This window comes from Panthera uncia, chromosome D4 (genome assembly GCF_023721935.1).
Source record: "Panthera uncia isolate 11264 chromosome D4, Puncia_PCG_1.0, whole genome shotgun sequence".
Taxonomy (NCBI): Eukaryota; Metazoa; Chordata; class Mammalia; order Carnivora; family Felidae; genus Panthera; species Panthera uncia.
Window position 1 is genome coordinate 12,373,336 of NC_064807.1, and position 18,140 is coordinate 12,391,475.

At 41.2% G+C, this 18,140-nt stretch overlaps 1 protein-coding gene across 3 annotated transcripts in view; it reads left to right on the forward strand.

Annotated features, from left to right (window-relative positions):
- Positions 1–18,140, forward strand: part of CFAP95 (cilia and flagella associated protein 95) — a 233,073-nt gene that overhangs the window by 196,055 nt on the left and 18,878 nt on the right. Inside the window, exons 6-7 of one of the 3 annotated variants that reach the window (XM_049633759.1) lie at positions 11,672–11,772; positions 15,135–16,736. In XM_049633759.1, coding sequence (XP_049489716.1) covers positions 11,672–11,731 — 60 coding nt within the window. In that variant the 3' untranslated portion in view covers positions 11,732–11,772; positions 15,135–16,736. Of the gene's footprint in view, positions 1–11,671; positions 16,737–18,140 lie in introns of those variants that run through there. The other 2 variants (XM_049633757.1, XM_049633755.1) reach the window with 2 other exon arrangements.

Genomic DNA, 18,140 nt, shown 5'->3' on the forward strand with positions numbered 1-18,140 from the left:
TTAGACAGCTCTTTGCCTTCTGCTAAAGTATCATACTCTGGCCTTTCAGGCATCATCTTTTTTGTGGTGATGTATTTTTAGAAATGTGACCTTTTTTCCTTCATATCTTCCTATAGGTCCCATTCTGTCCCATCCACTGAAAGTGATCTGGGACCCCGTTTTCAACTTGTGAAGAAACTTTCCTTCTTTGGGTTAAAAAGAATTGCTCTGAATCCTCTCTTTCCACCCAGGAATACCTCCTGAGATTTTGATATTTGCAATCCTATTAAGCCAAACTCTTAAACTTAATTATTTGAAAACAACCTTCATAAAATCTGACTCAAGGCAAGTCCTGAAATACCAGATCAGAGAGGAACCTAATTAGCTATTTTTTCCTACTCTAGATTCTAAAAAGCACACTAGAGCTGGAAATGGCTTTAGAGATATTTCAGGTTCTTAATCTCATTTTGAGTAACATAGACCCTCTTAAAATTTGGAAAAGTTATGAACTCTCTCTCCAGAAAAATGTGAATTCCATCTCTCATACACACACACACACACACACACACAAACACAATATTACCTATAATTTTGGGGGTTCATTGTCATCTTAAAGCCCATTCATGGGCCCCCAGATTAAATCTTTCTGTCCTAGGCTAATCCCTTAGGTTTACAGATAAGGAAGCTGATACCAGGCAGGTAAAGGGGCTATCCCAAGGTAACACAACTTATTAGTTGGTCTGTCAATCAGGTTGTGCTAAGCTATGCTACAGTAACAAACAATAAAATTTCATGGCTTAAAACAACATATTTATTTCTCATTTATGCTATGTTTCCACTATGGGTTAGCTATGTACTCTATTCCCTGTCATTTTACTTAGGGATGCAGGGTGATAGAAAATGCCTTCCATAGTATCATCTGTCATCCTTGAAGAAGAGAGGGCATTGCAAACCATGCACGATTCTAATGTTTCTGCCTGAAAAGATTTAATTTACCATTAAATTAAATTTAGTTTGCCGTTAAGATTTAATTTGTCATAACTGCTAGCCATATTTCATTGGCCAAAGCAAGTCATATGATCATGCCTAACCTTAAGGGTGGCAGAGAAACATTTGGTGGACAGCACCAATAACCAGGTAAACTGGAAAATCCAGAAGTAGAACCAAGGTATTTTAATTTTTATCTAGAACTCTCTACTCTTCCAAGGCTACTATATCATAGTCTAATTCATCTGGATGTATCCCAGAGATTTGTCATCAGCTTAGGAGGGCTGTATTTCTGATACAGAATCAAAACTAAGTTGGAGGCTTCTGTTTGTCTTATTTATAAATGCTGATTTTCTGGCGTAGTTCATTTAAGATGCTATCACAACAAAGGAGGCCTGTATTATACTGGATTTTTTTACAACACTCATTTCCAAACTAAAATCTTTGTTTCTACTGTCTAAATTGCTCTTATATTTCTAATATTCATTTATTTTTGCTGGTCTTCCACAGCTTGGGAGCTATGGTATTGCCCATGCAAATAAAGAAGAGTTTCTGGATTTTTCTTACATTAACAATTAGAAATAGTTGTGGCTCTATTTTTAACTTCAATTGTTCATTTATCCCACAATTTGCTGAATACGTGCTTTGCCTTGAGAGTTATAATGAGGATGAAATTAGAAAATTCACAGAGCCTCGTGCAAAGTAGTTACTTGAAACACGTTGGCTGGTTGTGTGTGTGTGTTTATTTTTATATTTTGAAATCAATATAGGGTAATGATAGCACACATTTAGTATAAGATTTAGGCAATTTTATTAACCTCTCTGTGTCTCAGTTTTCTTATCTATTAAACTGGGATAAGAATATCACCAAACTCTTAGGTTCCGATAAGGATTAATTATAATAATACCTATAAAGCCTCTAACCGAGACCTGGCGTGGAGAAAGTTCTTGATGAAATTAGCTATTATTAGTGTTATCAACATGATTATTGGGTAATATAATTGCTACTTGCCAAGAGGGCAGTGCAGCAAGGAGGGAAGAGAACAGGCTTTGGAATTAGGTAGACGTGGGTTCCAATCTCAGCTCTGTGGTGATGTGAGTTTAGGCAAGTTACTGCTCAAAGCTTCATTACTGCTTCAGTTACTGCTTCAAATCACCAAAGCTTTGGTGATTTGTCCTGGTCTTACTCCCCCTGCAGGATGTTTGGGAGCACCCCAAAGGCTACAACATTGCAATACTGCACTGCACAGTGGAGGCAGTGAATAAATATTAGTTCCTCTGGATGTTGTGTGGAGTACAAAGATGAACGAAGAAAACAAGTCCTCTCTTGCCCTCCAGGGGTTTATGATCTCATTGCGGAGATACAACATGCCCACAAATAACTATAGATACCCTAAAATGATGAGCACCACAAAAGAGCTGCAGCTAATGGGGTGTAGAAGTTTACATTAGGTGAATTACTGCAAAAGGGTCCTTTGAGCTGGATTGTTGGCTTTGGCTGAGAGAACCTGCTTTCTACTAAAGAGGTATTTTAATTTAAAAACACCACTTGTTTTCCTTTCTCTGTCTCTTCTCATCAACACCTCTTCACACCTAAACCTCAGAATACCCTATTATGCACCCCTGATAACTTTGTATGGAGAGGAGGAATTCACTGCCTTCACTGCCAGCACGGTTTGCTGATGTGCTCTATTTTCTGGCTGTGATATTTACAGCAGCTCAGTTCAGATTTAATTTTCTATTATTCCCTGAACTTTGCAGCCCTCATTTTTCAGCTCCCGTCTGAGATTCATTGCTCCAGCACCCTGGAACCACTGCTGGAAAGACTTATTTAACATTCAGAATCGATGAACAAACGCGAGAAACATTCTACCAGAAACAGGCCACAAGTGGTGTGGGGTTTAGCTTTGATTCTTAGCAATAGTTTTAAACTCTTCTTTCCTCTTCCTGTGGTCAACTGCATTTCTCCACCTAATTATCAAATAAGATGCCTTGGAGGTACCTGAACCTCAGCGTTCTCTCCTGGAAATGTTATGGTCCAGGATTTCCTTGGGTTAATGTTATTTCCTTTTAATCTTGGCCTCCGGGTCTGCTTGATGTTGTAGGAACCCTATTTTTCTCTTAGCTCTCACAAGCCTCTTGCTAGAATTGCCCTATGTCACAAACTTGTCTGAAGAGATCTCAAGGCTAGTAGACCCTTTTCCTGCCTCGTTATCTGTGCTTCATTGGTTGGTGAGACAGGCTTTGGATTAAAGTTCTTCCACTCCACTGCTCGCTACACAACCCCTTTTCCTTGAACCCATAAGAGCATTCAGCAAAGATGAGGATGGTTGAAGACTTTCTCATCCCACTGCCTTTCACTCTGCAGCCTATCTGCTAAGGTGTTAGACTTATGGTCATTCTGGACCTTTGACATTTTGGTAACTGCCTGCCCTTCAACACATATATGTACATTATACTGCACTGGGAGCAGCCATTTTATACAATTTTACTATGTCTTCCTAGCCATACTTCATCAATGAGATGGGAACTTAACAGAAACATTCTTCCCTGGCATTGTGGATTTGGGACTAAGAACTATTTAGGCTAGTCTCTTTACAGGGTCTCGAACCACAGATGTAGAGGTGAGGGGAATTGGGTGCCATTTTTATTGCAGGTGGAGCAAACACCCGATGAGTAAAAAATGGAACATGCAGAAAGGAGAGCACGAAGGCACAGAGATGGGTCGTCGGGGCCACTTAGAGCTCTGGTCCCACTTGTTTTTACAGCCCAGTTGTGCCCATCCTCATTTGAGATCAACTCTTCATTGAGTACCACGGATGCCCTCAAACCTTTCCCGTAGTCTCTTCAGTGCCACAGACTGGCAAGAGTTGGTTTCTGTCACAGGCAATAAAATAATCTTAACGGGCACAATGTTTTTCTCTAGCAAACTGCTGGTTTTATGTTTCTGGTGATAGCTACCAGGAGAAAGGTTAGATTATTACTTAGTACCTTTCTGATCATAAAGGAAGATGTTAAAACTTCAGTACATTCAGGGGCGCCTGGGTGGCTCAGTCGGTTAAGCGTCCAACTTCGGCTCAGGTCACGATCACACTGTCCGTGAGTTCGAGCCCCGCGTCGGGCTCTGTGCTGACTGCTCAGAGCCTGGAGCCTGTTTCAGATTCTGTGTCTCCCTCTCTCTCTGACCCTCCCCTGTTCATGCTTTGTCTCTCTCTGTCTCAAAAATAAATAAACGTTAAAAAATTTTTTTTTAAAAAGAAAAAAAAAAGAAAACTTCCAAAAAAAAAAAAAAACCAAAAAAAAACCCTTTAGTACATTCAAAGTAGAATCATCCAATATACCCAAAAGAATTAAAAGCCAGGTCTTGAAAAGCTATTTGTGCACCCATGTTCATAGCTGCATTATTCACAGCAGCCAAAAAGGTGGAAACAACTCAAGTGTCCATTGACAAATGAATAGATAAACAGAATGTGGTATGTATGTACATAAAATGGAATATTATTCAGCCTTAAAAAGAAAATAAATTCCATCACATGCTACAATATGGATGAAACTTAGAAGACAATATGCTAACTGAAATAAGTCAGACACAAAAAGACAAATACTGTATAATTCCACTTACACAAAGTACCTAGAGTAGTCAAATTCAGAGACAGAAAGTAGAATGGTGGTTACCAGGGGCTAAGGGGAGGAAGGAACGGGAAGTTACTGTTTAATGGGTACAGAGTTCGATGTGTGAAAGGTGAAAGAAGTTCTAGAGATTGGTTGCCCAATATTGTGAATGGACTTAACCCAACCGAACTATACATTTAAAAATGGTTGAGAAGGTAAATTGTACGCTATGTGTATTTTATCACAAGATGTGTGTTTCTGGAGAAGCTCATCCATAGAAAGTCATCTCTGGGTGTGTCTGGAAAGATCAACCAAGAGGAACTGGTCAGGTGAGAAAGTGAGGGATGGCATTCCAGGCAGAGAAGCAGCAAGCATCAAGTCCCAGGGGCATGAATGGGCCCGATGTGTTTGGAAAACTTTGAGAAGCACTTTTGTGTTGAAGCCTGGGCAGCAAGTGGGGGCAGATAACAGAAAAGAATGGTAGGAGATGGGGCTGAATAGGGAGACCAAGATTGGACCGGGGCTGCCCATGCACTGTTCGGGAGGCAGGTAGTGCTTCTATGAGTCACATGGACCCGCTAGCCTGTCAAGAGGCTAATGGACAAATAACCTGAGAGGTGTCCCACTGTATCCCTTTTAATTTTGCCTTTAATTTTGTCTGGAGAAAGGTTCATTATGCTCACATCTTGTGGCTATTGAATAGAAGATTAGATGGGCCATGTTGGACCATGTTCCTAAATCTTCCATTTCGTTGTCTTCTCAGCCCGCAGAGCCAGCCACCTGGACATCCCAGTCTCAGGACTTAGCTTTTCTTTATTAACCGACTCATGCTTCATGGGTGTGTGTGTTTACTTTATTCATTCAACAAGAATCCACTGAACATCTAACATGTCCATGAGGTACCCCTGCAAATGATCTGGGAATAGGAGGTGAGAGGTAAGGACGCAGGAGGACAGAGAACAGATTCTGGAATCAGATGGGTGTGAGTGAAAGGCTTTTTTAATGCCTTTTTTCTTGCCTTTTTGAAGCTCAGATAACTCATCTAGAAAAGGAGAATAATCGGGGGGCACTTGGGTGGCCCAGTCGGTTAAGTGTCTGACTTCGGCTCAGGTCATGATCTTGCGGTTTGTGAGTTCGAGCCTTGCATTGGGCTCTCTGCTGTCAGCCAGGAGCCCGCTTCAAATCCTCTGTCTCCCTCTCTCTCTGCCTCTTCCCAGCTTACTCTCTGTCTCTCTCAAAAATAAATAAATAAAATACATATAAAAAATAAAAATAAAATGAGAAGAATCATAATATGTCTGTTGTGGACAGAACTATATCCTCCCCCCCCCCAAATTCATATGTTGAAATTCCAACCACCAGTACATCATATTTAAAGATCAGGTCTAAAAAGTAATAAGTAATTAAGGTAAAATTAAGCCACTGGAGTGGGGGCTTAATCCTATATAATTGGTGTCATAGAAACAGCAGGAATGCATATGCACAGAGAAACCACCATGTGAAGAGTCAGCAGGAGAGTGGCCAAGGAGAATGATCCCAGAGCCATTTTGTCATGGCAGCCCTAGCAAACAGATACACCTACTTCGTAGTGTTATTAAGGTTACTAACTCAGGGCGCCTGGATGGCTTTGTTGTTTAAGCGTCCAACTTTGACTCAGCTCATGATCTCGTGGTTCATGAGTTTGAGCCCTGCACCAGGCTCTCTGCTGTCAGCATGGAGCCTGCTTGGATCCTCTGTCTCCCTCTCCCTCAGCACCTCCCCACAGTGTGTGTGCACACTCTGTCTCTCAAAAATAAATAAGCGTTTAAAAAAAGAATATTAACTCATGTAATGCACATATAACAGTATAGTCCCTGGTACACGTAAAATGATTAATACAATAGAGTTATTTTTGCTATTGTTATTACAAAGATCAACTAAACACAGATGTCATAGGAAAGCTGTACTGTGTTGAAACACATGATGGCATTTCCATCATGTATGTTTCTATAACATGTTGAAATATCTATAAAACAAGATGGAAGATGCTAAGTGCCAAAAAGGGTAAAGAATATTCCACAGTAGTCTGAGGAGGAGGGAGCAGGGGGAGGCTAAATTGGGTTTGATAGAGGGGTAGCATTTGATCTGGGGTGGAAAGGAGATAGTGCATGCTGATGGCATGTAGAATGTTAGTTGTATATGTATGTTTAATTATATATATTGCATATTAATATGCTGCATGAACTTGATTGACTTGGAACTGTACTCACTCATTATTTATTCATTCAATAGATATTTATTGAATGCCCACATGAAGGTACTGTTCTAGATGCTAAGGAAACAACAATGAACAGGTCTCTAGCTCCATGGAGTTGGTATACCAGGGGGTGATATTCATAATTGTGAAGAATAAAAAGATTCTGAAATAGTATAGGCAGTATGATTCTATTTTAATATACATGTGAATATATATCTATATATTATAAAAATGACATCATGTGTTTATACTTCTATATGAAGAGAAAGGGAGCGAGCTAGAGCAACAGAAATTTGGAAAGAGAGATACATAAGTGTTACAGTGATTATATTTCAGCACTGGAATTCTCTGCCCATTTTTATTTATCTATATTTTCCAAATTTGGGAGGAATAAACTTTATACATCATGTTTAAAAAGTTGTGGATTTTGTATGCAATTAAACAACCAAGTGCTAAAGTTAGAACTTAACAGGAATTGCAAAGAGCCTGCTTTCCTGATTCCCATCTCCTAGACAGATGCCGCATTTCTAACCCCGAAGGCCCCTTTTCGTAGTTGCTGTTATTTTTCACCATTCCACCTGAAGATCTCTTGATGTTTCAACTCCTTCCCCTACGTCCCCCTTGTTTGTGGCCCATAAATCCCTTTATTTGGTAAAATAAAATCTTCAGCTTGAGGGAAGTGCTTTTCTCAAAGAACATTGTGCTCAAATTCTGAAGCTTTACGTATTTAGAAGGAAAAAAATATTCTATAAATGCAGACGGTTGCTGTCTCTACTTGCTTTATAGTTCTTAAGTGCACAGAAGATGTTCAGATAAAGTGGGCTAGAAAGTAGCTCATGGATTTTATAAGGGCAAACAAAACCCAGAGAATTCAGGGTTCTCTTAACAGCAAGGCTCTTCCATTCATAAGAGGGTTTCTGATAAAACCATGGCACTCTTCCTGGCTCCCAAAGGCACAGGAGATGGGGTTTTGCCTCACCAGCCCTGACCCAAGAACCTCTGCCATTGGGTGCATTGTCAGAGCCAAATTCTAGGCTGAGATTCAGGAAAACTTTCTTGGTCATGGCACCACTTCTAGAAAACACGGTATATCTTTTTTTTCCACCGAGGCACCAGTTTGCTTAGCATGACCTGGATTATCTGGCAAAGCTAGTTTATGGTGCTCCAGTTTTCCAGAGCTGCCCGCATCTTACAACTAGGTTGGGTGTGGTGATTTTAAAATAGGCTCACAGTTGAAAGTATAATGTTTTCAAATTTCCTTTCACTTATTTATTCTGGTTTCTTTATTTTTTAATTTTTATTATTAAAAAATTATTTTTAATGTTTATTCTTGAGGGAGAGAGAGACAGAGTGTGAGCGGGAGAGGGGCAGAGAGAGAGGGAGGCACAGAATCCGAAGCAGGCTCCAGGCTCTGAGCTGTCAGCACAGAGCCCGACTCGGGCTTGAACCCATGACTGAGATCATGACCTGAGCCGAAGTCGGACGCTCAACTGACTGAGCCACCCAGATGCCCCATATTTATTCTGATTTCTTATTCCAGCTGTTCCCATCATCTCTCCTTAATTCAAATGCTGGAAATTTTAACTGCAATTTTGCTGTGCATATATTTATTCCATGAATATTTTTTTCATCCCAATTGGTTACTTGTGATTATGGGCCCTGCCATCATTTGAGTAAAATTAATCAGTTTGTCTGAGGAACTTTTTTTTAAACTAGGGTCTAATGGGGGTGATTAAATTTTGAATAATGGTATCTATGGATTGTGGGTAAAAAGAATGTTATTTAAATATCAGAACAAGCACACATATATAGGTTCATACCCCTGAAAAACTTCAAAGGTAAAAAAAAAAAAAATCTGATTTCCTCGAGAAATCCATTTATGTGGTTGTTTCACTTGGTTGATTAAAATGTTTTCTATCATTCTTATGATAAACACATGAAACTGACCTCTGCATCTGGCCCACCTGGCCCCTGACTCTTCTGAGGCCTCAAACCTCATACTGTAACCAGAGCAGAATCCATTTCTTCTACTTCCTCTGGGTCACTCAGCTTTTTTTTTTTTTTTTTAATTTATTTGTAAGTGTATTTATCTTGAGAGAGAGAGAGAGAGAGCCGAGCAAGGGAGGGACAGAGAGAGAGGGAGAGAGAGAATTCAAAGCAGGCTCTGTGCTTTGCAGAGCCTGATGGGGGGCTCAAACTCATGAACCGTGAGACCATGACCTGAGCCGAAATAAAAAATCAGACGCTCTACAGACTGAGCCACCTAGGCACCCAAGCTCTTTTGTCTGCACATCTTCACATTGAGTCTTTCCTTTCTCCAGCGGCTCTTCTCTGTCTGGGTAACTCCTACTTATTTGTCAGGTCTCAGCTCACAAGCTGCTTCCTCTGGAGGGGCTTCTCCAGTCTCCTTGGTCTACGTGAAGGCTCCCTCCCCTGGCACTGTGTCATCATGGAGGGTCATTGCCTGCCCACTCCTCTGTCTCCTCCGTTGGTCTGCAAAGTCGCTGAGAGTAGATACCGTGTCTTTATGTTTCTATTTCATGCCTTGTACCTAGCACAACACCTGGCTGGCACACAGTAGGTGCTCCATAAATATTTCCTGACTGAATGGGTACATTGGAATAATTTATCCAAAGAATCAGGTTTAAAGTGATTTTACGAGTCCCATGTTGCCATTTACTTGGGTGCCTGAGTTTTCCAATCAATTCAGTTTGGACAGTTATTATTGAACACCCTTCTGTATATGGCTGTCAGCTGCTTCCACCTACGCTATCTCATTGACCTTTGCCTTACCTTTCTACTTTATAGCTGAGAATGCTCGGGCTCAGTGAGGCTGAAGTCCTTCATAATGGTGACAGATGAAGAGAAAGAATCTTGAACTTCAAAGATTTAACCCATCGCTCTTGGCCCTGTATTAGGGTATTACCCCTTTAAATTTTTGACCTTTATCATGCTGTCTTGCTATGACTGTCTGCTATATTAGAATACGGGCAGCCTTGAATTACCTACATAAAAGGTACAACTGAGACAAAATGAACTCCTGGAGAGGAAGTGCTGGTCTAGGAATCCAGACACCCGGGTGTTCTTCCTACCTTTGTTACTAACTGTGTGACACTGGACACATCATTGGTCTCTCTGGGCCTTAGCTTTCTCATCTTTGCAAGGAGTGGGAGTGATTGGATAAGTTTTTAGGGGCCCCCAGCCTTGTATTCTATGATCCTGAGCTTGAAAGCCTGTACAAAGCATCAGAAGTAAACAGCGATCACTACTCAGGGTATCATCAAGTCTACCTGAAAGAGCCCGCCTCCAGCGGCTGTTCTGAAATTGCATCTCAAGCAAAGAGAATAGACACCATTTCCTATAATCCTCTTATTCACTTTGTGTACACACACTGCTAACAAAAGGATAGCCATGAGTCACTGGGGGAATTGAATGAAAAGGAATGAATCATGGCAATAAGCCGTCATCTCTGGCCTTTGAATGAGCCGCAGTAAAGACTGGCCGTCTTCCGAACGTCTTCCTGTGTTCACAGAACAGGCTCCTGGTGATCCAGGCTTGCTCTATGCAAATTGTCTTCAGCTCTGCGCCTCTTGAAACTACCTTATGTGTTTAAGCAATCGGCAATCGGACCTCACACCTTATTGCTGCACAAGCAAATCTGAAATATAAAAATGCAAATTGTAGGGAACGAAAATAGATTTTAAGTTGTTTGCCTATAAATTGATTTCCATGAACAATCAAAACTTACCATTTTTGTGATGATTTTTAGAGGTGCTAAACTAAATAGAATAACTATATTACCCACGTGTGACCTTAGTAAAAGCACAGGAAAATTGTCATTCTGAATTTTAAAAGACAGCCAATTTTGGCTTCAATGTAACTGAAAATAGCAGAGTAAATTAAAAGTAGATGTAACTTAAAAACCTTGAAGTTCTCATAGAAGGTACATCAGTGAGGACCTTAAAACTCCCTTTAAAAATTGAAGTTGACAAAAGGAAGAGAAAAGAAATTAAAACTAACAACAGATTTCAACTTAAGGATTAGTTTGGGCTAAAACTGTAGCCATGGCCAAAATGATCGAAAGTAAATAGAAAATGAGAATATGTATTTTTCCTGTTTTCTCTGTTTGTATGACTTTGTAGCTTTAAAGTAAAAAAATCAGAAAGTCCATTTTCTCTGTCATCAGCTAACTGTGTTTATTTAGACAAATCACTTGAACTCTCTAAGGAGAAACTTTGCTGTGTGTGAAATTATATTTTATTAAAATTGTTAAGTCTTAGTAACTTTAAGAAAATAGAAAATGGGGGCACCTGGGTGGCTCAGTCAGTTAAGCATCTGACTTCAGCTCAGGTCACGATCTCCCCACTCATGATTTCAAGCCCCACTTAGGGCTCTGTGCTAACAGCTCAGAGCCTGGAGCCTGCTTCAGATTCTGTGTCTGCCTCTCTCTCTGCCCCTCCCCCCTCCTCAAAAATAAATAAACGTTTAAAAAAAAAATACCAAATGTCCTACCAGGAATGACACTAAAGATTTAAGTCAAGTTGAATTCTGAGAGTAGATGTTCACTCTTCAGGGGGAAAATGATGCATTTTGTTTCCACAGTGGGTCAACTTCCCGTCTTAAGGTGGATTTCTGTCAGGAAAATGGCCTGATCATTGTTTGACACTGTGGTGTAGACATGTAAATCCCAAACTCTACAGATCACAGATGTGAAAATTCCTGAAGATGGGAACCTGAGTGGCAAAACATAGATTATACTCCACTAAAAGACAGATTTAGAATCAAGACATATATTTCTAGTGGAGTTTTTGAAGTATTAAGACATCTTATGGAAAATGGATCTCTTTTTTCTTTCAGGAATGCCACACAGTTTTTGAGTTCATTAAGAACAGTATTGCTTCCCTGTTAACTACCTAGAGGCTTACGGCACCTTCCTCCAAAGAGCTGACTGTATTCAAGTAAGAAAAACCTATTTTTCATTCAAAAAATTCCTACTGTACTTGTCTCAGTGATAATGTAAAAATATGTGTAACCTACGGGCCGTAGGGTTTATTTCACTTGTCGAAGCTCCCAGAGAAGCAGGGAATGGGGTGAGCTTCAGCTGTAAATCATGGAGGGAAATTCCACTTGGATTTCAAAACCACCACCACCACTGCAATGCAGATATAAGGAGCCAGGCGCGTGTTTGACGTTGAGCTGGAACCATGTGTTCAGGAGTGAACTCTGTAGAAATACAGGATGAGCTACAAGGGTCAGCTGACATAGGAGAAGGGGGAGGAAAAGACGATGAGGGTAAGCAAAGGATTTAATCAGGGCAGAGCGAATGGTGCTGAGCTGGGCCACGCAGAAGGAATTATGGACAGGAAGGATACGGCAAGAGGTTGCTGGGCCATAAACACGAGGTCAGCGTGGGAGAGACACAGCAAGTTGAGGGGGTACGTCTGACTTTCCGTCAGACGCACATTCCTGGAAAGTTGTGTCGAAACCTAATTGTCATGAAGTAAACACATATTTAATAGGTAACTCATTAAAGGAAATTTATGTCTGTAAAGGAAAGGATACTTTTGTAATACGAATACCCACTCCCTAACTTCCTTCTTTGAAAATTAAGGCTTTATGTGTATTGAGTTTTCTTAGAGCAAAGGGCAGCTGAGTACGGCAAGTTGAGAGAGAAATACACATTATTTTAGCTATGGGTCTGGCAGCAAGAAAGGAGGGAATGTTCCCAAACGAAGAAGGCTCTTGCAATTTTCAAATTCAACTCCACTCTCCAGACGAGAAAACTGAAGGTGGTGCTTCACTCGAGGCTCACCAGGGGTTTGCAGAGAGTTAACCAAATGTTCAGTGATTCATTCATGGTCCTTAGCGGGCTGGCTGAGAGACTGAGAACTAGAACCCAGGACTCCGGCTTCTCACTCCCATCTCATTCCCTGCATCTCACTCAGACCGATGGTTTACTGCACGCAGAGAATGAACAAAGCCAGAGTGCAGCTGCCTACTTTTGTCCTCTGGGGCCCTTTCCAGCTTCAAAATTCTCTGATTCTCTATCATCCCTGCCTCTCTTATTTTTTAAGACTGTTACCTCAAAGGATTCATTGTAAGATGAGGAGGCAGCCAAAAAAAGAAATAACTGTTATTGGCTCCCAAATGGCCAGGGAGTGTAGTAATACATCTTATAGAAGGAGATGGATAATGTTAAAAGAAGAAATTTATCTTCCAGAAAGCAATAAAGCTTTAAAAAGCACCAAGCCGGTTTCCCTTTAGTTCTGCCAGAATATATCAAATATGGCACCTTAAATTGGTCCAAGCTTCACAGATATCAGGAAACCACAAGTGTGATGTGTTTTGAAGAGGCTGTACATCTCCAAAAACACGTCATTTCGTTCCAGCTTTCTCTTCCGTGCGCGCCATTTAACTTCACTTCTTGTCATTTCTTCTCAGAGATTCTGCACGTATCTCTGGTTCCCCAGAAACAAGCCCTTTATCGGTAACTGCGGAAAATGCGTGATGTGAGAATTCAGGGAGAGCGAGAATGTGATTCATGCTATTTTCAAGCACCCACGTTTGTAGTCTCTGTAAAGCACCATGGAGATGATCCACAGAGGGTCATAAGGGCTCCCATTTTAATCTTGGGATTGGAAAGTTATCTTCTGTCTAAGGAGCAGCCTTACATCACCTCTTTCCATTTTAATCTCTTGTCCCTTTAGCCGGCACACACATTTCTTGCTAAAAATGCTTTAGATCATTATGTATTCGTATGGAGTCTTTAATGTAGCAGCATGTTGAGTTGGGGTGCACATACACAAAATAGGAATGACCATTCTGAGAGATTCTAATCCAACCTGGCTTTAAACAGAAATCATGTCGGGGCACTTGGATGGCTCCGTCGGTTGAGTGTCTGACTCTTGATTTCAGCTCAGGTTGTGATCTCAGCATTGCAAGATCGACCCCCCCCCCCCCGCCCCAGTGGGGCTCCATCCTGACCATGGAACTTGCTTAAGATTCTCTCTCTCCCTCTCTCTCTCTCTGCCCTCCCCAACTCGTGCACGCACACAAGCATGCATTCTCCCTCTCTCTAAAATAAAAAAAAATAAAAATAAAAATCACATTCTATGATGGCAACATTGTCTAAATTTTAAATTGCATGTGAAATATCAAATAAAACATTTTATATAAATAGCCACTCTGTGCTTTTAATACAGACAGAACCATAACGTTAAAGAAGGCTAAAGCTCAAAGAGATGCTAGGGTTTCTGGACAACTTTCCTCATTTTATGGATGAGGAAACTGAAGCCCAACACAGCTAGTTAGGAGGAGAGCCAGCCAGGTATTGCCTCGGCTGCCAACCTCTAAAAAGCACTCGCACGTCACTAGGACAAATGAGACATCAGAGCCAGATAATCCAGGTTTCATACACAGCTCCTTATTTGTGCATAGTTAGCTGTTAGCTGGAACTTGACAGCCTGCGTAAATACCTGGAACTAAATGCATGGCACCGTGGGTTAGCCAAGAGTAAGCGACTCATTTGCTTCTCCAAATTTAAGTTTCTTTAATGTGCCCCCAAGCACACTAAATTTTAAATCCACAAAAGAAAAGAGGGTGAGAAATATAGAAGGATGGAGGCTAGTTTCTTCGAGTCTTTAGAGACACTCACTGATCCTGTTTCAGCCAATGGAAAATATATTGGTAGTGAAATCTGTTTCTGAGAGCAAACACTTTACAATTCAAATTCTCTCTATTCCTGCAAAATAGCACAAGTGAAAAAACGATCATTGACAGAGTGCCAGATCGTTACTTTCGGTCACACACCCAGAACTCTTAGGAGAGGTGGTCAATACCAAGATCATGGACCCATTGCTATGTTCATGCCAATGGATGGAATTCAACCCACATCGATGTCGTGCTGTGCCAGATGCTGGGAGCTACACAAATGCCATTGACCCAGTCCCCCCTCGGGATCTTACGTTATGATCACGAGACAGACATGAACAATATCGCAGACTGGCTCTTTGCTGGGATAGCTAGAGGACCCCGAGAACCTGGAAGATGGAAAGCCTGAGCGGCACCACAGAGGAGGCCTATATGAACCGCTACCTGAAGGACGAGTCAGAGTTCGCCAAGTGGAACGGGGGAAGGAAGGGGGGATATCAGCATGTGCAATGTTAGCTAAGAAGATTGGGAAACTTATTCTGGTGAAAATGTTCATCGAAAACATTAATATTCTTCTTTAAAGGCATCGGCAAAACAAGTGGGGAGGTGTGGTGGTGTTAACGGTGCGCCTTCCAGATCTCCCTTGTGCCTCATAGACTTATTCTTCCAGCTGCTGACAGTGATGCTGACATGGTCCTCAGTGAGTTGGCTTCTCCAGAAGACGCATCTGAAAAGAGTGCCCCCGTCTAAGGTCTCATACTTTTTGTGGGGACACCTGCAGTGAACTGGCCGAGGGCGAGGTGCCCCAGTTTGAGTCAGTGCTGGAGTGCTTATTCCTATTCAGAGCTCCCTGAGGGACTGGCAAGTTCGTTGCATCACAGCTCAGCTCTCCCGTCTTCCCCTGCTTCTGTCTTCTTCTTTCCGGGACTGTTGATCCCAAGAGTACTCTAATAAAATTTCCTACACGCTAATCTCCATCTCAGAGTCTGCTTCTAGGGTCAGGGGGCTAACTAAATATTACAAGATCAATAAGGATGTAGGATATCACATTACAACCAGTAAGAACCCACTAGTCTTATACTCGCCAGGTTGGAAGGCAGGATCGGTCACCAACTTAGGGTACGCACGTGTGAACCTTTCCTTCTAGTGTTTTCAGTCCTCTTTCTGATAAGCCTCCAAACCCTTTCCCCCATTCCTACCTTCAGGGGCTTTGAAAAGTTTCCTGGGCTTCTGCTTCCAAATGACTCTTCTGTGAGCCTTTAACCCAGTTCTATTTTGGGAGTCCTCTACATATTTCCTCCTCTCTACATAGAATGTTCTGACCAAATTTCTCAAAATATGGTCCTCAGCCTGCCTGAACCGGGTGCTTGTTTAAAATACAGGTAACAGGCTCTACTTCAGCTCCACTCTACTGGTGGAGATTCTTATGCCCCCTCAAGTCTGAGAATCTCTTCCTCAGAATCTGGGGAATGTGTTAAAGAGAAAAAAAATGGTGTTTCTGAATTGCCTGTGGAATGAATTGTTATATGTAATTTAGACAGCTTTACAATTTGTGATGAAAAGACAGTGTAGACACTGCATTTACTCTTGTTGGGATTCCAGCTTACTGTCAGTGGGTGGGACAGAGGCTGTTGAAATCTAACCAGGCTTCGGAAATCAGACAACTCTGACCTCATCTGGGATAGTTCTGGATGCTGTGTGGATCTAGGGTGGAGTGTTGAAGGGCCATTTATCAGAGAACTTAGCAGCTTGTTGGTAGACAAGTGGATGACTGCCATGCAGTTTTCACAGACTAAGCTCCAGTCATTCACAAGTTTTCATTCAGCCGCAGGATTTACAGATGAGCTTGAATCCGGGTAGAACAACCAAGGGTTTGCCAAGGGACACTGAAATGTAGATAGTACCGCATACTTTGTTTTTAAAGTCAACTTAATTGAGGTATAAATTAATTAAATTTAATTAAATATATCTCTTTTTAGTGTATAGTTCAGTAATTTTTTGACAAATACACAGCTATCCAACCATTATCATGATCAAGATAAAGAACATTTCCATCATCTCCCAAATTCCCTCCTGCCTCAGTTGCAGTTTCCATCCACCATTCCTAATATGAGGCAACCATTGATATACTTCCTGTCACAAAAGATTAGCATGGCCTTTTCTAGAATTTCAGGTAGATGGAAACATGCAGAACACTAGGATATCTCCACTAAACATAAAGTGTAGGTTATAAGGTTCCTTTGTTGTCCAGCCCTTTAAAAAAGGTGTTCCATTATTTCATGTGTGTAGCTTCTGATAATTTCTGTAACTCTTTGTTTCTCTTTATGAACTTTATCTTTCTCTCTAACTGCATAAAAGATTTTCTCTTGTTTATTTTCAGCAATTTGACTATTACATGCCTTAGTGGTGGTGTGTGTATGTGTGTGTATTGACGCTATTGGGGTTCATTGAGCTTCTTGGATCCGTGGGCTTAGAGGCTTATGGTTTGCATCAAATTTCAACATTTTTTGGCCATCACATCTTTCACATTTTTCAGGGCCTCAGTTTTCCATCTGTGAGATGGGAATAATGATAGCATCTATTTTATAAGGTTACTATTAAAGACAATGCCTGTAATTGTCTTAGCACAGTATTTAATATTTAAGAGATGCTCCTCATGAATGTCTGCCTTAAATAGGGTAGCTTATAATGAATAGTAGAAAAATGATCAAGCTCAAGATTGAAAGATAGCACCATTAATACTTACATGGACCACAAATACAAGCCAAGTCCATTCCAGACAAAATGGCATGTATGGTCACCCTATACCAGCTTGGTATAGCCTCCATTTGTAACCTGGGAGACAGCTTTGGTGTAAAGGAAGATTCCTCTCCCCTCCCCACTCTACCTCGCCTGTATCCTGAGAAATGAGTGGATTTGACCTGAAATTGGACTGAAGGCATCAGAATTGTAGCCTAGACCATGACGCCAAACAGCTATGCAGCCCTAAACAACCCTTGCTGACCCAAGCCAATGTTATTTTTTAAAATTTTAATTAATAGACTGTTTTTTTAGAGAAGTTTTATGTTTACAGAAAACTGAGCAGACAGGGGCGCCTGGGTGGCTCAGTCGGCTGAGTGTCCAACTTCAGCTCAGGTCATGATCTCGCGGTTCATGAGTTCGAGTCCCGTGTCGAGCTCTGTGCTGACAGCTCAGAGCCTGGAGCCTACTTCGGATTCCGTGTCTCCCTCTCTCTCTGCCCCTCCCCTGCTCATGCTCTGTCTCTCCCTCTCTCTCAAAAATAAATAAATATAAAAAAGAAAAGAAAAGAAAAGAAAACTGAGCAGACAATGCAGAGTTCCCATCTATCCCCTCTCTCCCTTAACTCACAGTTCATTAACATTTTGCATTAGGGTGGTGCATTTATTATAATTAATTATCAATATTGATACATTATAATTAACCAAAGCCTATAATGTAACTTAGGGTTCACTCTGAGTTGTACAATGCTATATGTTTTGACAAATATATAATGTTCTGTATTTTCCATTACAGAAGCATGCAGAATAGTTTCACTCCCCTAAAACTCCCCCGTGCTCCACCTGTTCACCCACCTCCCCCTTCCCCCCAAAACCTCAGCAACTACTGATCTTTTTACTATCACTATAATTTTGCTACTCCCAGAATGTCATATACT